This window comes from Nerophis ophidion, linkage group LG14, assembly GCF_033978795.1.
Source record: "Nerophis ophidion isolate RoL-2023_Sa linkage group LG14, RoL_Noph_v1.0, whole genome shotgun sequence".
Lineage (NCBI taxonomy): Eukaryota > Metazoa > Chordata > Actinopteri > Syngnathiformes > Syngnathidae > Nerophis > Nerophis ophidion.
The window spans coordinates 17,683,474-17,708,266 of NC_084624.1; the positions used below are offsets into that span (position 1 = coordinate 17,683,474).

At 40.1% G+C, this 24,793-nt stretch overlaps 1 protein-coding gene across 5 annotated transcripts in view; it reads right to left on the minus strand.

Annotated features, from left to right (window-relative positions):
• LOC133568224 (VPS9 domain-containing protein 1-like) overlaps positions 1 to 24,793 on the minus strand; it is a 90,834-nt gene that overhangs the window by 53,637 nt on the left and 12,404 nt on the right. For all 5 annotated transcript variants that reach the window (XM_061920019.1, XM_061920020.1, XM_061920021.1 and 2 more), the window contains exons 2-5: positions 20,067 to 20,139; positions 11,069 to 11,254; positions 10,827 to 10,968; positions 5,220 to 5,331 (exon numbers count right to left, since the gene is read on the minus strand). In XM_061920019.1, coding sequence (XP_061776003.1) covers positions 5,220 to 5,331; positions 10,827 to 10,968; positions 11,069 to 11,254; positions 20,067 to 20,139 — 513 coding nt within the window. The remainder of the gene's footprint in view (positions 1 to 5,219; positions 5,332 to 10,826; positions 10,969 to 11,068; positions 11,255 to 20,066; positions 20,140 to 24,793) is intronic.

Below are 24,793 nucleotides of genomic sequence, written 5' to 3' on the forward strand. Positions count from 1 at the left end.
CTTGGCGTAGTCCAACCCTCATTGGAAACGTGTCTGACTTACTGCCGGCAATGCGGACCAAGCTCTGACACTGATCATGATGGGAGCGAACCGCCACAATCAGACAGTCCGATACCCCATACTCTCTGAGCTCTCCCCACAGGACTTCCCGAGGGACACGGTCGAATGCCTTCTCCAAGTCCACAAAGCACATGTAGACTGGTTGGGCAAACATCCTCAAGGACCCTGTCGAGAGTATAGAGCTGGTCCACAGTTCCACGACCAGGACGAAAACCACACTGTTCCTCCTGAATCCGAGGTTCGACTACCTGGCGTAGCCTCCTCTCCAGTACACCTGAATAGACCTTACCGGGAAGGCTGAGGAGTGTGATCACACGATAGTTGGAACAAACCCTCCGGTTCCCCTTCTTAAAGAGAGGAACCACCACCCCGGTCTGCCAATCCAGTGGTACCGCCCCTGATGTCCACGCGATGCTGCAGAGTTTTGTCAACCAAGACAGCCCCACAGCATCCAGAGCCTTAAGGAACTCCGGGCGGGTCTCATCAACCCCCGGGGCCTTGCCACCGAGGAGCTTTTTAATTACCTCAGCAACCTCAGCCCCAGAAATAAGAGAGCCCACCACAGATTCCCCAGGCACTGCTTCCTCATAGAAAGACGTGATGGTGGGATCACGGTCTTCGAAGTATTCCTTCCACCGATCCCCAACATCCGCAGTCGAGGTCAGCAGAACACCATCTGCACCATACACGGTGTTGACAGTGCACTGCTTCACCTTCCTGAGGCGGCGGATGGTGGTCCAGAATCGCTTCGAAGCAGTCCGGAAGTCGTTTTCCATGGATTCCCCGAACTCCTCCCATGTCCAAGTTTTTGCCTACGCAACTGCTGAAGCTGCACACCGATTGGCCTGTCGGTACCTGTCCACTCCCTCCGCAGTCCTATGAGCCAAAAGAACCTGATAGGACTCCTTTAGCTTGACGGCATCCCTCTCTGCCGTTGTCCACCAACAGTTTCTAGGATTACCGCCACAACAGGCACCAACTACCTTGCGGCCACAGCTCTAATCAGCGGGCCTGACAATAGAGGTGCGGAACATGGTCCACTCGAACTCAATGTCCAGCATCTCCCTTGTGACATGTTCAAAGTTCTTCCGGAGGTGGAAATTGAAACTCTCTCTGACAGGAGACTCTGCCAGACGTTCCAAGCAGACCCTCACAATGCGTTTGGGCCTGCCAGCTCTGTGCAGCATCCTCCCCCACCATCGCAGCCAACTCTCCACCAGGTTGGAGATCGGTAGAAAGTTCGGCCCCTCTCTTCACCCGACATCGATCGTCCATGATTTGGACGATCGATGTCGTTTGTGCAAAAAAAAATATTCAGAATCAATGTCAGCACACGACTCTTCGCTGCGTGTGGCCATTGTTGTTTGAATCAAAGAGTAGCTTTGGCGCTACGTCACGCCTATGAATTCCCGCACCACAATCCTGATTGGTTAATTTTTTTGGTTATCTTGAAGGAGTTTGTATTGCCCTTGGCCCAGACCCTTGTGTAGAGCTCAGCGAACTACAAGGGTCTGGCGAGAGTCAGGTTAGTGCTGACCCAAATAATTGGGAAAAGAACATCCTGGACCAAAAGAGGGAATAATACTTTAATATCGATCATGATACATGCAGCACATGTTAGAACAACTACAGTACATACTGGACGCTGTCTGGCTCGCTGTGTACAAACAAAACATGAAATGTGGGCAAATACTTTACAGATACTTTAAAATGATTGTTCATGACTTTCAGTTAGTACAGATCGTTGTCCTATTGCGATGTTGTGCATTACAAACTCAATTGCGTTACGTTCTCACGTAGAAGCTCGCTTACCATAATTTACAAATAGGGGCGGCATGGCGTAGTGGGTAGAGCGGCCGTGCCAGAAACCTGAGGGTTGCAGGTTCGCTTCCTACCTATTAACACACAAAATCGCTGTTGTTGTGTCCTTGGGCAAGACACTTCACCCTTGCTCACACCGGTGAATGAATGATTGGTGGTGGTCGGAGGGGCCGTGGGCGCAAACTGGCAGCCACGCTTCCGTCAGTCTACCCCAGGGCAGCTGTGGCTACAGATGTAGCTTACAACCACCAGGTGTGAATGAATGATGGGTTCCCACTTCTCTGTGAGCGCTTTGAGTATCTAATAATAGAAAAGCGCGATATAAATCTAATCCATTATTATTATTATTATTATTATCTCTTGCAGTAGTTCGCTATTACGGATAATACCGTAGCATAGGGCTGGGCTATACAGTGGGGCAAAAAAGTATTTAGTCAGCCACCGATTGTGCAAGATCTCCCACTTAAAATGATGACAGAGGTCTGTAAATAGGTACACGAGGTACACGACGAGTTGAGTTTATACCAAAAAGTTCTATTTTGGTTTCATCTGACCACATGATATTCTCCAAATCCTCTGCTGCAGTGGTTCTCAAATGGGGGTACGCGTACCCCTGGGGGTACTTGAAGGTATGCCAAGGGGTACGTGAGATTTTTAAAAAATATTCTAAAAATAGCAACAATTCAAAAATCCTTTATAAATATATTTATTGAATAATACTTCAACAAAATATGAATGTAAGTTCATAAACTGTGAAAATATACAACAATGCAATATCCAGTGTTGACAGCTAGATTTTTTGTGGTCATGTTCCATAAATATTGATGTTAATGATTTCTTTTTTTGTGAAGAAATGTTTAGAATTAAGTTGATGAATCCAGATGGATCTCTATTACAATCCACAAAGAGGGCACTTTAAGTTGATGATTACTTCTATGTGTAGAAATCTTTATTTATAATTGAATCACTTGTTTATTTTTCAACAAGTTTTCAGTTATTTTTATATCTTTTTTCACAATAGTTCAAGAAAGACCACTACAAATTAGCAATATTATGCACTTTTATGCAATTTACTAAATCAGAAACAGATTTTTAGTTATTTTTATATCTTTTTTTCCAAATAGTTCAAGAAAGACCACTGCAAATGAGCAATATTTTGCACTTTTATGCAAATTAATAAATCAGAAACTGATGACATAGTGCTGTATTTTACTTCTTTATCTCTTGTTTTCAACGAAAAATGCTTTGCTCTGATTAGGGGGTACTTGAATTAAAAAAATGTTCACAGGGGGTACATCACTGAAAAAAGGTTGAGAACCACTGCTCTGCTGTATCATCCATGTATCCATTTTAATATAAACTCAACTAGTCGTGTTTGGAGGAAGAAGAATACTGAGTTGCATCCCAAGAACACCATACCTACTGTGAAGCATGGGGGTGGAAACATCATGCTTTGGGGCTGTTTTTCTGCTAAGGGGACAGGACGATTGAGCCGTGTTAAGGAAAGAATGAATGGGGCCATGTATCGTGAGATTTTGAGCCAAAACCTCCTTCTATCAGTGAGAGCTTTAAATGGTTGACCAAATACTTATTTTCCACCATAATTTACAAATATATTTTTTTTAATTCCTACAATGTGAAGTCCTGGATTTTTTTTTTCACATTCTGTCTCTCACAGTTGAAGTGTACCTATGATGAAAATTACAGACCTCTGTCATCATTTTAGGTGGGAGAACTTGCACAATCGGTGGCTGACTAAATACTTTTTTGCCCCACTGTACATCGATATACTCGATATATCGCGGGTTTGTCTCTGTACGATGTAGAAAATGATTATATTGTGATATTCGGGTATACATTCTCACACAGTTGCTTTGAGCTGCGGGAATTACACTGCATGCGTTTCCCACTTTTTCTTGTTTCTCCTAAACATAAACATATATACATACCTGAAAGTACCTCACTACTGTACAGTTTTAACAAAAAAGTTTGTCTTGTGTTTTCTTGTGATTAAAATGGCGATGAACAAATTAACTGCAAAATGAACATTTTTAAGGAAAGGTATTGGTATCGGTGATACTGCTGCGTACTGAATTGATAATGATACACTTCTTGATACCATGGAAACAATCCCAAATGAGCTGCATTCCCTTGGCTGTTTTCATAAGAACACACGACATACACACGATGAGATAAACATAACTTTTAGGTCAAATATTTGTGCTTTACCATATATTTATACATTTTCAGTATTTGAAAAATGGGTTTCAGTATGAAGTTAATAAAGTTGCTACCTAAACCAGCTAACACAACTCTATAAGAACCAACAACTTGTGTGGTAAACATTGTTAGACAAACCAATTCCGCTTGACATTTTGATTCGCTATGTGTGTAGGGAACAATTTATTTCTCACAAAAGTAGTATTGTTAAATCATCGGCAATTCAAAAAATAGTGTTCAGATGTTGTTTTGTTTACCAAACGCATTGACTTTTTTCCAGTAAGCACAAATCTTGAGTCGACGTTGAAACATGTTTTCGACATGCACAAACATGTAAACGTACACATACGGCAGGTATATGGCAATCATGATGCTGCGCTGTTGCAAAACATGCTGGTTGTCTCATGAGGAATAAAAAATTAGCTTTCTGGCAGTACTCAACGTCAATTCATCACATTGGTGCACCGTAACAATTTCCACTGAAAATTATGGGTGTAAAAAAAACATAGATTTTCAGATTAATCATGATTCTTATCAGTATTTGTGGATCCAGACAGATTGTTTTGTATTTTTGGTCCAGTATGGCTCTTTCAACATTTTGGGTTGCCGACCCAAAGGTTAGAACTACACGCTAATTTGTATTATGGCAACAGCGGAGGATGCATGTGCATGTACGAGCCAGTCTGCCCCACAACAAAACCATAAACGGACTACAACAATCCGCTGACAGTTTTCCCAATTTCGGACGTCACCAACTGTGCAGATTTCGAAGGCAAGATTATTTTCTAAGTATTTCCGCAATGCCTACATGGTTTGATTTCAAATGTTCGGGACGTATGCAGATTTCAAATACACAATAAGAGGTATCAATAGGCAAGAAAAGTTGGATTTGCATAATAGTTTCCCTTTGAAATAAATCATCATGCAATATTATTATTTTAACACTGTTGATTGTTATTTTGTACAAATAAATTGTTTCCCATGTAGTCCAAAATATGCATGTAATCCCTTCAAGCTATGCCACCCATACTCATCCAATTGCGTCCCCCTTATATCTGAAATCTAAATTCCGTCCTTGTTCGTCCACATTTAATGCACGCACACACACAAACACTTACTAAAGAAGTCTTCTGATAGGCCTGACCAGGTGTGAGTCTTGCCAGGCGAGCCTCATAATTGGCTTTTAGCTTCTGATTCAAATGTGAGGCTTCTTCAATGGGTGTCAGCTCCCTGGATCACACAAGCATGTTTCAAAATGATATAAAACATTATCACTATAATTCTAATAACACATCACTATCATGCAGTGCTTTTCTAAATACTTGGTTGATTGACAATTAGGAAAATAAAGACATGAGTTTGGAGAAATTTGTGGAAGGTTGAGAGTGTTGCAGAGGTGAAAAAAAAATGTATATTCCAGTTTCACAGTAAATATAAAAATTGGCCATGGAAAATATATTAGAAACTGCAGCTTGTATCATCATATTAGCAATGATACTTGGATACACACATGTATTTCTGCATCTTGGTGCATTTGTAGCTTTGAAAAAAATATTTCCCTTACATAGAGATTACCATGTCTAAATCATTCTAAAAATACAAATTAACATGAAAACTAAAAAAAAGCACAACAATGAATATGGTAAAAAAAAAAAAGAGAAAAAAGACCAACAAAAAAAGCTACTAATAACACTAATAAGACACAAAGCTGGAATGAAAGCTGTTTTATGTATAATTTAATAACATTTCTTTAAACTAATTAATTTATTTAAAGTAAAACATATCCTGTTGGGGCTGCATCCTTTGATGGGAATAAATGACTTACAAATATTTGCTTAGTTTTTAAACACAAATTACATTTGTAATGGAATGAAAAATATCATTTCTAGAGGAAGGAAAGGTTGGAGATGTGTGATAAGTTTTAAGTGTTAAGGTACAAGATTTTTTCATAGGGTCACAATATAGACAAAAATATTAAATATAATATCCCTTGCTCAGTCAGTGCACAATCCCTGCAATAATACATAGAAAACAAGATTTAAAAGAGTACAAAATTACATATTTCTTTTGACATTGCAGTTACATAGAAAACACATGTAATGGTTACATGGAAAAAAACTAATCGGACAGACTAATTACTGCAGGTAACAGCGATGTAGACTCGTGAAAGTAAACAAACGAGGGAATCAGGATACGATCATCTATGTATGACATCAGCCGATACCAATCACATGTATTAACTGCAATTTTCTTAATGTGTTTATGGTGAGTGCTATTGGACTTAGACTTTCTTTATTGTCATTCAAATTTGAACTTTACAGTACAGATAAGAACGAAATGTCATTGCATTAGCTTGTTGTAGTGCAGGATAAAAGAGCAAGAGGTGCAAAATGGGGGCATTTACAAAAGAAGCTGCAGATATAAATAGATTACTGTACAGATAAATATAGTGCACTTTTGCGTATGCATCCACGTTTACGAATGTATGTTGTACTGACTTTATAGCGAGTTAATCCGTTTTTGGGGGGAATTGAGGAGATTATTATGATGCTTTCAAGAGTCTTTATGGCCTGAGGGAAGAAACTATTACAGAACAGTTCTGATACGGAGGCTGCGGAACCTCTTTCCAGAGTCCAGCAGTGAGAACAGTCCTTGATGGGGGTGGGAGGAGTCTCTATTGATTTTCTGCGCCCTGGTCAGGCAGCGGCTTTTTGCGATCTCCCGGATAGGAGGATGGGGAGTCCTGATGATCTTTTCCGTCGTCCTCACCACTCTCTGCAGAGACTTCCCGTCTGAGGCACCACAGGCGCCAGTCCAGACAAAGATGCAGTTGGTCAGTAGGCTCTCTATAGTGCCTCTGTAGATTTTGGTGAGAATGGGGGGAGGGAGATGTGCTTTTTTCATCCAACGCAAAAAGTGCATGCGCAAATGAGTTCTTTTTATAAGAGCTCCGGTGTGTAGGGACCAGGTCAGATTGACAGTTATCTGCACCCCCAGGAACTTTGTGCTGCTTACCATCTCCACTGCTGTGCCGTTGATGAATAGTGGAGCGTGGCTGGATGGGTGCTTCCTGAAGTCGACGATGATCTTCTTGGTCTTGGTCGACGTTCAGGACCAGGTTGTTGGTTCCGCACCAGTCAACCAGATGTTTCACCTCCTTCCTGTGGTCCATGTCATTGTTGTCCTGGATGAGGCCCACTACTGTTTTATCTGTCCGCATACTTCACAATGTGGTTAGCAGTGGACCTGGCGCAGCAGTCATAGGTCATCAGTGTGAACAACAGAAGATTCAGGACGCAGCCCTGGGGGGAGCCGGTGCTCAGGGAGATGGCACTGGAGTTGTTGTCGCCCACTCTCACAGACCGGGGTCTGTTTGTTAGGAAGTCGAGCAGCCAGTTGCATAGGGGGGTAATTAATCTTAGGGGGCCAGTTTGCTCACCGGGTTCTGTGGGATTATTGTGCTGAACGCCGAGTTGAAGTCCAGAAACAAGGTTGTATGTCCTTTCCTTCCAGATGTTCTAAGCTCAAGTGGAGTGGAGAGGAGATGGCATCCTCTGTGGAGCGATTAGGGCAATAAGCAAACTGGTACGGGTCGAATGTGGGGGGAAGTCCTGAGACAATATTTTCCTTTACCAGCCAGTATACCAATATCAAAACACAATTCGTTCCTGCTTGTTCTCTCTTAGGGTGGATGCTTCCCTCTGCACTCCCCTCATTTTTCCCTGCTTGGCTTCTGCGTCTCATCTTATATTTCTAAGAGCCTCTCTTTTGCACTGTTCACTGAAATCTATAACATGGAATTGATAAACATGTCTCTCAACGCAATTGACTAGATCTTGTTTACGAAAAGCTCAGCCTCGGGGTAACCTGCCAGTCCTGACGGACCATTTGCTGTTGGATACACAATAGACTAGTGGGAGAAGTGGAGGGTCTGATGCCTGCCGATTATTTCCATTGAAGACATTTCTATCTATTTGGGACTTTGACAACAGGTCGCTCTGGTCTATCAACAAATTATGAGGACAGTGGCAGCCCTTCAAGGAGCCTGGAGGATGCCTGTCATGATTGATGGGATGGGCAGGGCTGTGGGCACTCACATTACGGTGATTTCTGGCCACTATCTCTTTATTTGCTGCAATGGAGTTCATTATTAATCATTATTAACTTAGCAGGAGCGACTCCACACTGTTTATAAAAATACAGTTAGCTGCTAGCAGCCTATGTCAGCCAGAAAAAAAAAAAATCCAAATATCCGTCAGAGGGTACCAACACTTGTGACTGGCATTGAAAACCATTAATTGGCATTGGCTGATTCAACTTTTTCACATAGATTGGCTGATATTGATTGGTTGCTGTTGCATCCCTGCATCCTTAAAACAAATACATAAATAAACACTTAAACAGGCACTTTTTCGGAATACAAACAACACCGTAAACTAATACCATTTTCAAGTTGACGTTGACCTACACGGTGAACTGTTTATGTCAACATAAAATGTGACAGTCAATGAACATTTCTATTTAAAATGTTCAGATTATTTGGACATTAAAAAAGGTACATTCACGCAAATGGAGTTCAAATGTCTGTTAAAAAAAGAAAAACATGTTAAAATCAAATTTATTGGCTATCATGCAAATTTTGTCCAAACCCGTTGCCTCCCTGCTTGACACTCAGCTTCAAGGGTTGGAATTGGGGGTTCAAAAAATTGATTTCCGGACGTGGCCACCGCTGCTGATCAATGCACCGCTCGCCTCCCAGGGGTGATCAAGATTGATGGGTCAGATGCAGGGATTCATTTCGCCACACCTACTGTGTGTGTGACAATCATTGGTACTTTAACTTTAACTTTTAACAGGTTTTAGCACATTTTAGAATCACCTACAGAAGACAAGAGACAATTTCAATGTAGCCAAGTGTACATAGGCCACATTTATTTAATCTGATCAACACTACAATATTACTGTGTACATGGACCCTGAAAAAAACAATGCGATTACGACTTGAATTTTCGTGTATCACACCTTAAATCGGAATACTTAACTTTGACATGCGCACCATATATCGCAATAGGAAACGTGTTATTGTGTGTGCTATGGCGCCATCTTTTGGGCTACTTCACTTTACTGGAGGTGCTGAAAAAGCAGTAGATTTCCACTGTAAACAAACATGGCTTTGTGCATTTCTGCTTGTCCGACGTTATCGCGGTATATATTTAACATTTTTACCTTATGTTCACTACTTTTGTTTTACCTCTCTTTTTGAAATGGAGCTGTTCTGTGCTTTTTATGTTGTGATTATGTACAGGTTGCGTCTTTTTGTCACAACATTTTTTGTATGTGTCCAGAGAATAACAGTTAATGCTTGGAGTTATCGTAATGTCCTGACTGGATCCTTTCTTTTATTGGTAGATCGACACTAGACACTCAATAACATACTTTTGTGTTTGCTAATCTTGCTTTCACACAACAAACTCACAACATATAATGCTACTTCTGTGCAAGTTAAACGGGGGAGACAGCAGCAAGAAAATTGCTTCATTTCGAGAGTATTAAATACAGTATAGCTGCATCAAAGACACGCGCAGTAAGGATAATTTTAAACCGAATTTTGGAATTAGTGATTTCATGCGCTACAATCACAATGACTATCAGCATAAACCACCTGTTTCGATTGGAATTAAATTTTGACCCGATTGTTTGTGATCGGGTTAGAATATTCCAAATGGCGTGTTTACATGAAGTATTTTTATTCTGATCAAATGTATCCATGTGCACGTAGCTATTGTGTATCATGTGTTTTGGTAGCACCTTCATCCTGAATTACGATATTTCCGCACAGAATTTAAAGGAATTATCAATATGGCTGCCAGATGCATTGTTGCAGGTTGTATCTAAAGAAAGGGTCAGCCCGTGAAAATATTTCCAAATGATGGGAATATGAGGAAAGTATGGCACTCCCCAGTCAAATTGACCTATGCAAAAGGGGACAAGCCAAGTGAAAGGAGTCTAATTTGCAGCAACCATTTCAATGATTTAGACTTGGAAGAAAAAATGTTTTGGCTGGAATTTTGTATGGAAAAAAATGAAAAAGAAGATAAGCCGCTAGCATTTTGTTTTTACGTCCTTGTCTACGGAAGTTTTTTTTTCAAGATAGTTGAGGAACTGCTGAAAGAGCATGAGCAAACAGGCTATGGTGTCTATGGAAAAGAAGGAGAGTCTGGAAATGACATTTATTTTACGATTGAATTTTGCTCATAATGTTATGCATTAAATTTTCAAAGTAATCATGGTCCAGGGCAATAAAAAAATGTAACGAAATGATCAAAATAATAATTTTACATGCCCTTATCCACACTTTCTATGCAGGGTATTTGGGCCCAGTTCCGTAGATGGCATCACACCGAGAGGGGGCAACAAATTAAATCTGGTGAAGAAAAGGGGGCGTTCCAAGTACAGTTAGTTATCTAACAATTACTCAAAAACAAATTGATATGTTGAGAAATGACTGCCAGATTAATTTACAAGAGCAAAAAAATAATAAAGAGAATATGTTAGTGACCTCTGTGGGTCCTTAATCCACGCTGCTGTACAAGTTGTATACTGACAGGGCCCTTAAAAGAAAATAAATTTATTAACTAGCGTCTCATTGGCCCTGCTACTGTCTGACAGTATCCCTCATTGAACATAGCAACATGGAGTTTAGAGCATAAAAAACACAGCCTTACTTTTTGTGCATATCCTTTAACACCACTGTTTGTAGTCTTTGGAAGACATGAGGAGGCAGGAAAGGGGACCGCACCCGATCATCACCCGGGTGCCGGCAAGTATTCGTGGGACTGGACTCTTCCTGCTCACTAGATGAAGTAGCTGTGACAGCAGAGTTGGGATTAACAAGGGTTAAAGATCAAGTGACTATTCAATGGATTACTGGCTGCAGCGTGCTCGGTGGTAATTGTAGTATTCCAACCTGCATTAATGACCGCAGCAACTGGACGACAGCTGGACTGGCTCGTTGAAAGGGAAGAGGAACCAGAGGCCGAAAGTGCAGAGGGGTCAGCGGTCTTGTTTAGAAATGACCTGGCTCGCTCCAGACACTGCTCAGCCAGTGTCAACATGCGTTCCACCTTCGGCTGAACCATGTCCTTCTCCGAGGCTAAGCAGCGAGAGTTGTGAAGAACACAAAGTGATGTTTTCAAGGAATATGTTCATAAACTGTTATTGAGTTGAGCTGCTTTTGTTTTTGCCAACTAAAAATATTAGGTCAAATATGTCATCTGGGATCCAACCTGTGATTTAGTTTTGAGCTCACAATCACCCACTGTATTCAGACTGATTGCTTTAAACCTGGTTAGGATGATTAACAACACTGCTGCTGTGTCTCTTCAGTCTCCTGTTATATTCTTCCCTATAAGCAGTCACATGCCACACATAATATGCACCGCATATACCACTTATTAGGGGTGGAACGGTTAGAAAAATCCACTGTTGGTTGGGTTTTCGGTTGGGTTGATGTTTTTAACAACCAGAATACTACATATCCCAACAACCTACCATTATCATGAATTAGTTGTGGTTCTTACAACATCCATCCATCTTCTTCCGCTTATCCGAGGTCGGGTCGCGGGGGTAGCAGCCTAAGCAGGGAAGCCCAGACTTCCCTCTCCCCAGCCACTTCGTCCAGCTCCTCCTGAAGGATCCCGAGGCGTTCCCAGGCCAGCCGGGAGAGACAGTCTTCCCAACGTGTCAAGACCCCCCTACCAGTCGGACGTGCCCGAAACACCTCCCTAGAGAGGCGTTCGGGTGACACCCTGACCAGATGCCCAAACCACTTCATCTGGCTCCTCTCGATGTGGAGGAGCAGCGGCTTTACTTTGAGCTCCTCCCGGATGGCAGAGCTTCTCAACCTTTCTCTAAGGGGGAGCCCCGCCACCCGGCGGAGGAAGCTCATTTCGGCCGCTTGTACCCGTGATTTCGTCCTTTCGGTCATAACCCAAAGCTCATGACCATAAGTGAGAATGGGAATGTAGATCAACCGGTAAATTGAGAGCTTTGCATTCCGGCTCAGCTTTTTCTTCACCACAACGGATCGATACAGCATCCGCATTACTGAAGAAGCCTGTCGATCTCAAAATCCACTCTTCCCTCACTCGTGAACAAGACTCCGAGGTACTTGAACTCCTCCACTTGGGGCAAGATCTCGTCCCAACCCGGAGATGGCACTCTTTTCCGGGCGAGAACCATGGACTCGGACTTGGAGGTGCTGATTTTCATCCCAGTCACTTCACACTCGGCTGCAAACCGATCCAGTGAGAGCTGAAGCACTTGGCCAGATGAAGCCATCAGGACCACATCAATTGGAAAAAGCAGAGACCTAATCCTGCAGCCACCAAACCAGATCCCCTCAACGCCCTGACTGGGCCGAGGAATTCTGTCCATAAAGTTATGAACAGAATAGGTGACAAAGGGCAGGCTTGGCGGAGTCCAACCCTCTCTGGAAACGTGTCCGACTTACAATGCGGACCAAGCTCTGACACTGATCGTACAGGGAGCGGACCCCATACTCTGAGGACTCCCCACAGGACTTCCCGGGGTACAGGGTCGAATGCCTTCTCCAAGGCCAAGTCTTACAACATATCTTATTAAATAAAACTTTAAAATGTTTAAAGATCCTTGAATTGGTGTAAAAAATAAAAACTGCAAGTGTACTCTCTTTATAACCAAAACAAATACTGTACTAATACTGTACTGTACTGCACTAAAAAATTTAAAATCACTTTTTTTAATGTCATCGGATCTCGATTTATATCACAATCTTTTTGTTTTTGTTCCATTTATGCGGATTGTCCCGGGCAGGATTATACCGAGTACCACATCCTTACTGTTTACTAATGCAGTATCTGGTAACAGACATTCCTACCATGTTTCATTGAAGTAATGTATGCTAACAGTAGACAACTGTCGTTTTGTTCATATATATACAGTTGTGATGAAAAATGATTCAACCCCCACACAATTTTGGTGTTTTAGCAAGTTGGACATTTATTCCGTATTTTGTTTATAGTCATATCAAATAAAGATGTGTCAAATAGACAAATGCAACTTAAATTGCAACACTGTATTTTACAAAATACCAAAAAAGGCAACTTAAATTGCAACACTGTATTTTACAAAATACCAAAAAAGGACATTTTTCTTAATATCTCATTGACAAAATTATTCAACGCCCTAGTTATATGCATCTATAGTACTTAGTAGAACACCCTTTGGCAGTAATTACATCCTTCAAACGTGATACATAACCGGACACAAGCTTCTTGCAATGATCTACAGGTATTTTAGCCCATTCCTCCTGTTGTAGTTCCTCAGCTGTTACCCGGGGGTTTTTCCACCACTGTACGCTTCAAATACCGGACAGCAGTTGCACACAGCGTCCTCTTTCTACCACACCCAGGTAGTGTTTCCACTGTGCCTTTAGCTTTAAACTTGCAAATTATGCTCTCAACTGTGTCTCTTGGAATGTGTAATGTCTTTGCTATTTTCTTATATCCATATCCTTTCTTATGAAGAGAAATTACCTCTTCACTTGACTTCTTTGACCACTCCCTGGACTTCACCATGTTGCAAATACACCATTGACCATCTACAAGAAGCTGAGCGTCACAGTCTTTTTCAATCAGTTTAATTATTGCTCGTTATGGTTCTAATCATTCAACATTCAACACCTGATTGAAAAGACCTTATTCAAATTCTGTTCTTAAGAGTTATGATCTTCAAGGGGTTGAATAATTTTGTCAATGAGATATTAAGAGAAATGACACTGTTTGGTATGTTACAAAATATAATGTTGTTATTCAAGTTGCATTTGTCTATTTAATGCATCTTTATTTGATATGACTAAAAAACTAAATACGGAATAAATGCCCTACTTGCTAAAACACCAAAATTGTTTGGGAATTGAATAATTTTGTTCACAACTGTAATCGTGTTTACGAGAGGTGCAACAATACAGGTAACCCACGCTACGGTCCGTACTTGGTTTAAGGGCCACGGTTTTGCTTCTTCTTTTGGTACATTTTGTGGAGGTAAAGAGAACAACTGTTTTACCTCTCACAGTTATTTTGGTTTTTTTGCTTGTCATCACAAACATTCTGAAGTAAATCACTGGTGTACTGAATACAATAAGACTCTTATTTCAGTTAACATTTACTTAACAACACTTTCAAAAGGTAAATTAATTGTATTCTTTAATTGGTTGTATACATCAGTGCTTCTCACCATTTTTCTGCAAACAACAAGCTGTGACCCAGTTTGTGTAGTTTTTAAAACCCAAATACTGAAGCTTATATTGAATAAAAAATACATTAAAGAGCAGTTTAAAAGTGTGAGGTACTGTAAAATAATGTGTACCAAAACAAAAGTTCAATTATTATTTCAGGAACAGCATGTTTTTCTATCCACAGGGGTGGGCGATATATGGAGCTTGTAAGATATATCTATATATTTTTAAAGAAAATATGAATTAAGAAAATATCGTAATATCGATATAATTTATTTCACATTAAAATGACCAAACACTGCTCCTTGTTCTCCCCCGATTCCCACTCCCTGTCAAAACTCCATGGACTACCCCTCCCTCCTTCCAAGATGTGCTTGCACGTGTAAGAACATCCATGATTGGTTGGTTGTTTACGATGAAGAGTCACGATTGGTTGAGATTAGGGCAAAACATAAGGGACAGGCCAATCAGAGACAAGATAGGGCGGGTCATGGAACCAGAAAGGGAAATCACAACAGATATCCCAAATGACAATGAGAGAGTCGTAGAGGAGCGGAGGGAATATTCAAGCGGGCGATTTATATATTTAAAAAAAACTACTGGAAGATGATAGAGGGATTATCTTCATTAGATTTTTCTTTTAGCGATGTGGACGACATCCAGGAAACCCACAATGTGTTTACTTGGTCACATTTGGACAAATGTATGCATCTGGATAAAACATTCATTTTAATTGTTTACCATGTAAGCCCAAATCAAAACTGTTCTCGAGTTGCCTAGCCGGGCATTTTTTGCACGAGAACTGCTGCCAAAAATGTATGCCGAAGTGAGGAAGATCATAGCCGCACAGTTAAGTAATAATGACTTACTTGGCGCGGACCAGAACCATATGTGTGTGACAGTCCATTACATTGTCAACTGGGAATTAAAAAGTGCATGCCTGCAAATTTATTTTTTATTTGAGTTTAAAACATTTTGTATTATTTGCACAGCTTTGTTATTTATTTTATTAAATAATATTTTTCTGTTTTATTTATGTTATGTAATTCTGTGCTACTTAAACAGTTTTTTTTCCTGCGCTGTTGATACCCATACTGACTAACTGGTTAATAAAAGTGCCACTGACTGTTTACAGTACAGTTGTCATTCAGTTGATTTTAGCTGCTGGCACTACACTACAGGCTCTTCCCACTCTTTGTTGTCTCTCCTCCTCACAGACAGCTAGCGCACCTTCTTACATACGTCACATAAGTATACGCCCTTGTGGAGCAGAGAGGTAGCAGCATGGGTAACGTTAGCTGTGGTACGAGTGGTAATATGAGAGAAAGAAGGTGCGAATCTGGTAACAAATGAAGGAATAAATAATTCCCCAGAAAAACAGCAGGGGGTCCATCGTCTGGCGTGGTTTGGCTTCAAGTGGGAATATGTCAAACAGACAACCGTAATTTGTCAAGTGTGGGGCAAAGGCGTTGCTGAAAAAAGTAGCATTACTGCTAATATGTAACATCATTTGAAAAGTCACCTACTAGAGAATGAAGAGTGCCTACTCTGCATTTCAACATCTCCGTTCGGAGCCACACCAACAAAATGCTGAGGCAACCATTTCCACATCAACACTGTATGAAAAAAATTGTGAACATAAAGAGATAACGTCCGCAGTAACCTAACACGTAGCGATTTGATTTCCTATTATGCAGCTCATTTTTATTTCAAAGTTATTGAAATATCTTGTGTGAGATCAAGCACATTTGTTTTGTTTTAAGCTATAGTAGTGGCATTCTGTACAAAAAGTGCACTTTAATTTAGTGTTGTTTTGATATGTCATCTTAGTGACATCATGCACAAAAATGCACTCATAGCTTGTTTTAAAATGCCTCTGACAATCTTGCACTTCCTGTTTTGAAATGACATGAATGTTTGTGCCACTGCTTAATAACTGTTTAATAAATACATCCATCCATCCATCCATTTTCTACCGCTTATTCCCTTTCGGGGTCGCGGGGTTAAATACAGTTTTGCTAAATTGACTTAGTTTTGATTTCCCTCTCTGCATGAAAGTTTAAAATGAGAATATATTAATGCAGTATGAACAAGAATGTTTTAATGTAGACACATAGAATCATCATACTGCTGTGATTATATGCATCAAGTGTTCATTCAAGGCTAAGGCAAAATACTGCGATATATATCGTGTAAAGCCCTAATTTATATGTATACTTTCACCGGAAAATATATCAAGATATATATCGTATATCAAGTTTAAGTAAAAATATATCGAGATATACTTTTTCATCCATATCGCCAAGCCCTACTATCCACAAACAAAAAAAAACACAGTGTCTGTCTACAGAGGTTTTTTCAGCACATTTTATAGCAGAGGAGTGGAAACTTTGCAGACACAAACAGTCTGACTAAAAATATTTACAAATAAAAGTGCCTTTGCTGATTAACTTAGTGGGTGTGTTAATTCTCCCAGTTAGGACTAATACAACAGACATTTTGTGAGTGCCTCCAAGTCCGTAGTCAGGGCTGGATTAGTGGTGAGCTGCAGCGGATAGTGAAAGTGGGGCGGTATAGCTCGGTTGGTAAAGTGGCCGTGCCAGCAACTTGAGGGTTCCAGGTTCGATCCCCGCTTCCGCCATCCTAGTCACTGCCGTTGTGTCCTTGGGCAAGACACTTTACCCACATGCTCCCAGTGCCACCCACAGTGGTTTAAATGTAACTTAGATATTGGGTTTCACTATATAAAAGCGCTTTGAGCCACTAGAGAAAAGTGCTATATAAATATAATTCACTTCACAAAGTAATGTGTGTCACTCAAGCCTCTGCTTCTTTTTTTTTTAAATGTTGTGTTTCAACTTCTATTCTATTTTTCATATTTCTTTATTTTGTTCTTCTGGGCTGCACTTCCACCTGTGTTAGGGCACAAAGCGGAACGCTGATTGAACATTACTTAGATCGAATCCGAGTTTCGCAACAGTAGAACTGGATGGTGGCACACACACAGACAAACAATTTTTTACGAAAACACACACAAACGTACACAAGTTCACACATATCCACAGACACACACAGGATCACGGTCAATAAAGGCGGATTGTTCCATGCAGGATTATACCAAGCATCGCTGCTTCCCTACTGATTACTACTGCGGAAACGTCTAGCAAACATTTTCGTCATGTTTGATTGAGGAATTATGCTCACAGCTAAACACCGTGATCCAACTCAAATTAATCGCGATCAACGATCATGATCATATAATCGCCCAGCCCGATACTGAACCATCAACATTAAATGAAGCACAAGCTGTATCACAATTAGTTTTCTTTGTTTGTTGAAAACGAAAAAATGTCCGATAATTAAAGGAAAAAAACATTTACATTTATTGGAGCAATACATTGGACAATTCTGACCAGTATTTTAACACAAAGCATAATCATTTTGTAAGACAAAAGTAGCTGGAATAGTCTCCAACACCCCCACGACTTTGAGATGGACAACTGGTAAAAAAAAATGGATAGAAACGTACCAATGAGTGCTTTAGTTACACAGTGCTCATGTAAGCTACTTTTTTTTTTAAAAAGCAGGGTTGCATATGACGTCACATCCGTTTTTCTTCTTTGCAGCTTAATTTACACAATGCTCAAGCAGCTTGAGCGTACAAAGAGTGTAAAGTTTGAGCAGAAATGTTCTGATCATTGCTGTTCTGTTCTTGGGTGTTACAATTGTTGAAATATAGAGATAAGAAATAGCTTTCATATAGTCCCAATAAAGTTAAAAAAAAATGAAAGTGCATCTAAGGAAACGGCTCTTAAAAATATAACTTTCATAATCTTGTAGAATACAATCGGACCATGCTTGTGTCTGCAGCGATCACTTTGTAAAATGTTTGAACATTTGATTTGTTTTGACAAACTTTCTGTGATGCAATCAAGTTTATTCTCTACTACTATATTAGTAGTGTATGAGAGCAAAACTAAATGTGAAAAAAGAACAATAGATTGCATTAGTTTGTGTTCTGTTGTGGTTCCTATGCCTGAATACAACTACGAAGACCTGGTTGTGCAAATGAACTAATGTCATGTTGGTCCAATCCACCATATGTTTTCTTTCTCGATTTTCATAACAGAAACTAAAAGCTTAGTTGTTGTGCAGGAGGCTAAGTGTTTTATTTGACATGGATGAACACATTATAGCACTTTAGTGATATTTGTTAGCAACAAGAAAATATCCTTGATAGTTGTAAGTGGCCCCAACAGTTGATTTATTTTGTAACCATGTCTCCGGGTTGTGAAGTGGCCAAAAGAGCCGAATGTTGTTTATGTATTTTTTTTATTTAACATTAACAAATCAATGGTGGAGGAAGCAGCAAGATGACCTGTAAAGAAGAATAAACAGAGTTTCCGAGGGAACACAGCGAGATGGCAACAGTTGGAGGACAAACTCGAACAGTGGGTTGTTGAACAGAGAGCAGCAAGTAGAAGTGTCGGAGAACATTTGATTTACTGTATCAGACTGTTTTTTGACTGTTGTTGCATAGATTCTGTTTTACGGATCATCTTCAAGCCTCTTTCAGACAGTAACTTCTGGATTCGCCGTTTTGTGCGCGGCCTTATTTACATGGTTCACCTTCTGCAGCGTCTTCTCCACGTCATCTTTGTTGTAGCGGTGTAGCGTGCAAGGACGGGAGTGGAAGAAGAGTCAAAAGATGGAGCTAACTGTTTTAGTGACATTACTTAAATTAACAACAGAGCATCATTTCCTCATCCGGAAACAACACCGGACATGTGTCCCATTAAAAACAATTTAACCGGAACTTTAATAACTAAAGTTCCTTGGGTAAATAATGTAAACTCACTACACCGGTATGTTTTAGTGCTTTCATGGCGAGTTTACTGACAGAAAAAGTATTAACTTTACACTACTTAATATTTGAAATGGCAACAGCGGAGGATGAATGTCCAATGACAAGAAGATAGAGAAAAAGAAGAAGCTTATTTACCACGCCGTTGCCACGGACTACAAAGGCGGACGCGTGCAATTTATCAGTATTGATGCAGATCCCAAATACAGATCAGCAGTTACCAGAAGGTAAGAAAAGTTGGTTTTGCATAATATTGGGAAACAAAACGCCAGCTAATATGTCTTACCTTATACCCACACCATAATAATACTCATATGTTGAAGCACATCAAACGGCGCAGCCTACACTTATCTCTTATGCTTGACAGCCAACTACTGGTGACACTTGTCATAACACCATGTACCAAATAAAATTGCTTGAGGAGGGTAAGCTTAACCAAACGTATTCCTTACATTAGGCGCACCAGGTTATAAGGCGCACTGCCGAGTTTTGAGAGAGAAAAAAAAGATTTTAAGTGCGCCTTATGGTCCAGAAAATACGGTATTTGAAAACAAAACATTATGTTAGCTTTTGTGCTATAGGTGACAAAGCAAATAGTTTTATATCCAATATATCTTAATAATTAATTACTTTAATTTTAACAACGATTCTGATTCTGATAGTTACATGTTGAAAATTGCCCACGCCACATTTTGGACAACTGTGGTGTACACTATGACTGACTTAAGAATAGATATCATTTTGATATAAATTCTGACTTAACCTAAAACTCATCAACCAGAGGACCACATGTACGAATATAGACACAAATAAGTTAGAGCTTACTTTGGGACACAGCTTCCTCCAAAAGGACATGTGATATGTAGTTGATTGTCCGAAGGTATTCACAGTAAGCTTCCTGCAAGAAGAACAACACAATACCTTACAATAAACCAGACACAAATTGCTGTTTCAGCAATACAGGAAAACTTTGGGATTGATGAGTGCTTACATGTTTGTTGAGATATGAACTGTCTTTAGGCTAATTGGCATGCTTTCGTTTACGCGCAAAAAATTGTGTTAAGAGCATCCCCATCACTCGGTCTAGTGAATGTCACAGTGAAACCCGTAAGATCTGCCCAAAACATCCATTTTTAACTTATAGCTAGAGATGCACAAACCTCTGTTTTTCCAAACATCAAAAGGAAAACAAGTGATTGTCAATGGCAATGCTGAAAAGAAGTGGATGATGTTTATTGAATAAAGAAAAAAAATATTCAAAAACATGACAAAGTGTGTAGCTAGCTACCTTGATGAAACAGTTGCTAATCATCACGGCGTGGCGCAGTGGGAGAGTGGCCGTCCGCAACCCAAGGGTCCCTGTTTCAAATCCCACCTAGTACCAACCTTGTCACGTCCGTTGTGTCCTGAGCAAGACACTTCACCCTTGCTCCTGATGGGTGCTGGTTGGCGCCTTGCATGGCAGCTCCCTCCATCAGTGTGTGAATGTGTGTGTGAATGGGTAAATGTGGAAGTAGTGTCAAAGCGCTTTGAGTACCTTGAAGGTAGAAAAGCGCTATACAAGTACAACCCATTTATCATTTATATAGAACAGGGTTCGGGAACCTTTTTGGCTGAGAGAGCCAAGAATCCAAATATTTTAAAATGTATTTCCGTAAGAGCCATATAATATTTTTTTCAACACTGAACACAACTAAACGCGTGCATTTTTAAGTAAGACCAACATTTCTAGAGTATAATAGGTCTCTTATTCTTTGTAATAACATTGGTATTCTGAAGCTAACTGTGGAGGGGCGTGGCCTGCGGGCCTGCAGCGAACCGGGTGTTGCCAGGACCGGCTTCGAAATCAGCGACAGGTGTGTAGATTGCCCACCTGGGCCTTGTTTTCTAATCACCTGTCGCTCTGTTTAGAAGAAGCAGCCAGGAGGGGAGACGGGGTTGGGGCTGGAGCCAGAGCGTGAACGAGAACGAAAGAGAAGAAGACAATTGCTGGAAAGCAACTGAGACACTTATTGAAAAATTTAAAATATTGTAACCCTGAAACAGGCTCTCAAGTTGGTCTGAAGAACACCCAGGAGGGCAAGCCCTAAACCAGGGGTGCCCACACTTTTTCTGCAGGCGAGTTACTTTTCAATTGACCAAATCGAGGGGATTTACCTCATTCATATATATAAAATTTATATTTATTTATTTATGAAAGAGACGTTTTTGTTAACAAGTTAAAAGGTGTTTAATGATAATACAAGCATGTGTAACACATAGATGTCTTTCGTTCACAAAGACAAAAAAAGAAGTTGGTGTATTTCCTGATTCTGATGACTTGCATTGATTGGAATCAGACAGTGGTGCTGATAACGTCCACATTTTTTATTGGAGGGGAAAACAAGTCCTCTTTTCTGTACAATACACATGAAAGTGGTTGGTTTTTGGCATCTTATTTATCCAGCTTTCATACACTTTACAAGAAAAACATTGGCGGCAAATTTCGTAGCTTGCTTGATTGACATTCACGGCACCCGAGGGGTCTTGTGAGATGACGCTGGCTGCTGCGAGATCATTATTAAGAAAAAATGACCGTAAACTGGGTAACACATGGCATATTGACATAGCATAACCCCTTGTTACTATATCAATCTACAAGATTAATATAGGTTGCCTCTCTCTCTTCCCTTTCATCTTTCGGTATTCCTTTTTTTTTTTATTATCATTATCTTTCTAACTATCATAATGTATAAGTATTGTTGCATTTGAACAACTGTATTGTTGAAAATAGAGGTAAACTATTGGTATTGTTCATGATCAATAGCGCTTTTTCTTATCCCCACTATTTCCCCCTCTGTCTTCCTTTTTTTCTCTTTCTATCCCCCCCATCCCCGGCTGCACCAAATGATAATATAAATACATTTAATAAAGTCAAATTCAAATAAGGCAACAAGAGAAGTATCCTACACTTCTCTTTTGCAAAGTAAATCTGAACAGCCGATATGGGCATCTACATCAACTATATGATTTGCCTGACAAGCTGGACAGGACAAAAAAAAACAAAATAAAAATGACCGAGAAGAGGGTGAGAAACACTTTTTATTTCAACAGACTCTCGCGCCGTACCTTCCGTCAATACGCTAAAGACCGACTGCACAATAAAAGTGCTGCTTCATGCTGCCTGCGCTAACAAAATAAGAGTCTCGGAAAGATGGCGTGCACAGGGCTTTTATTGTGAAGATAGGAAATGTGCGGTCGGTCTTTGGAGTTGTGACGGAAGGTACGGCGCGAGAGTCTGTTGAAATAAAGTGATCCTCGCCTTCCTCTCGGTCATTTTTTCTTAATAATGATCTCGCTGCAGCCAGCGTCATCTCACAAGACCTTCGGGTGCTGTGAATGTCAATCAAGTGACGTCTTGGTGAAAATAGATGATCGATAATTTTTAGGTCTATTTTTTTAAAAGCCTGGCTGGAGATCGACTGACACACCTTCCGCGCTCGCGATCGACGTAATGGGCACCCCTGCCCTAAACTAACCAATAAAAAATAAATCACTTCTTACCCTTAATGCAACTTCTTGATGGATGGATTGAAATGCATGAGCATGTTTTATATTTTGAATGTTATTTTTAACACTTTGATTACAAGTGGAATTATTCATTAATTATTGTGTCAAGCAGTGTCAGCTCAGATTTATCCGAGAGCCAGAGGCAGTCATCAAAAGAGCCACATCTGGCTCGGGAGCCATAGGTTCCCTACCCCTGATATAGAAGCAGAATGAGTCGATAACGCCAACTAAGGATGTTAAAATAATATAATAATCCATCCATCTATTTTCTACCGCTTGTCCCTTTTGAGGTCGCGATGGGTGCTGAAGCCTATCTCAGCTGCATTCGAGCGGAAGGTGCGGTACACCCTGGACAAGTCGCCACCTCATCGCAGGGCCAACACAGATAGACAGACAACATTCACACTCACATTCACACAGTAGGGACCATTTAGTGTTGCCTATCAACTTATATCCATGTGCATGTTTTTGGAGGAGGGAGCAAGCCGGAGGGAACCCACGCAGTAACGGGGAGAACATGCTAACTCCACACAGAAAGATCCCGAGTCTGGGATTGAACTCAGGAATACTCTGGACCTTCGTATTGAGAGGCACATGCACTAAACCCTGTTCCACTGTGCTGCCCATAAAATATTAATATAAAATAGTTATAAGAAATTACGGCCAACATTTATCCAGGAAGAATTGGAGAAGCTGCTGATGGAGTGTTTGATGAAGAAGCAGCTGGGTCCACTCTCCAAGGTAAATTCTGTAAATTAATATTGTATGACTTCATAAAACTACTGTAGTTGTTTGTACTGCATTCTATTGCATTGTTCATTGATACGCTATTTTATCATATAAAAGTTTGTTTTTCTTTTTAAAAAAGTAAAGTAAGTAAACAAAGAATAAATGAGGTACTCATAAATAAATAGTTAAATGGGAAATGCACTTTTTTGGGGGGAATTTTGCACATCATTCACAGATTTTATGTCAGACAAGCATACATGTTTTTCTTTTTTGTGTATTTTAATTTGCAAATAAATGTGATCAAAAGTCCGCTAACAATGGAGTCACTCTATTCTGCCTATAAAGCGCTTAAAAAAACATCCAAACACTTCCTTCAAGGTTTTATATACAACCTGTAAATATTTATGTAATGTAACAACAGTCAAGTTTATAATAAAATGCAATATTTGTGTATTTTGATCATTTTAGGCATATAGAGGTGCATTAATTTAAAAAACACATCAGAATGTTCGCTTTTTCCTTCGACAAGATCACTAATTACTACTTACAGCAAACTTAATGAGAGCCATTAAACATAACGAAACATAACTTACTGTGCAATGTCTGCTGTCACTGGGATGCCAACTTTTAGGATGTTGTTATATTCCCATTGAGATAAAAAAATGTTAATGAAGAAAAAAGGGGGGTGAAACCTAGCGTCTTTTCATGTCTTTCTCGCCAACTCCAGGTCAAAATTGGATGTGAAAGTTGACCAACTCGTCGGATTATGTCCTCATCCTTCTACTATCAAGGTGAGAGGTATTATTTATGATCTAGAATAAACTTCCACAAGCTCAGAGGCGACAGCCGATGACGTCAACATAGCCACACATGCTACTAACTTTGACTTCGATTTAAACAAACGTTATTGATCCACAAGGAATATTGTTCCACACAGTAGCTCAATTACAAAGGATGGAAAGGGTAAGGATGGAAAGGATAAAGCAGGTATTAAGTAGACTAAAATTGTACCATAGTAGCAATATAAAATATAACATATATAATATTTACATATTACTGTATATATGCAGTATATAATTTATACTGGTATACTATACCAGGGGTCACCAACGCGGTGCCCGCGGGCACCAGGTAGCCCGTAAGGACCAGATGAGTCGCCCGCTGGCCTGTTCTAAAAATAGCTCAAATAGCAATACTTACCAGTGAACTGCCTCTATTTTTTACATTTTATTTTTTTACTAGCAAGCTGGTCTCGCTTCGCTTGACATTTTTGA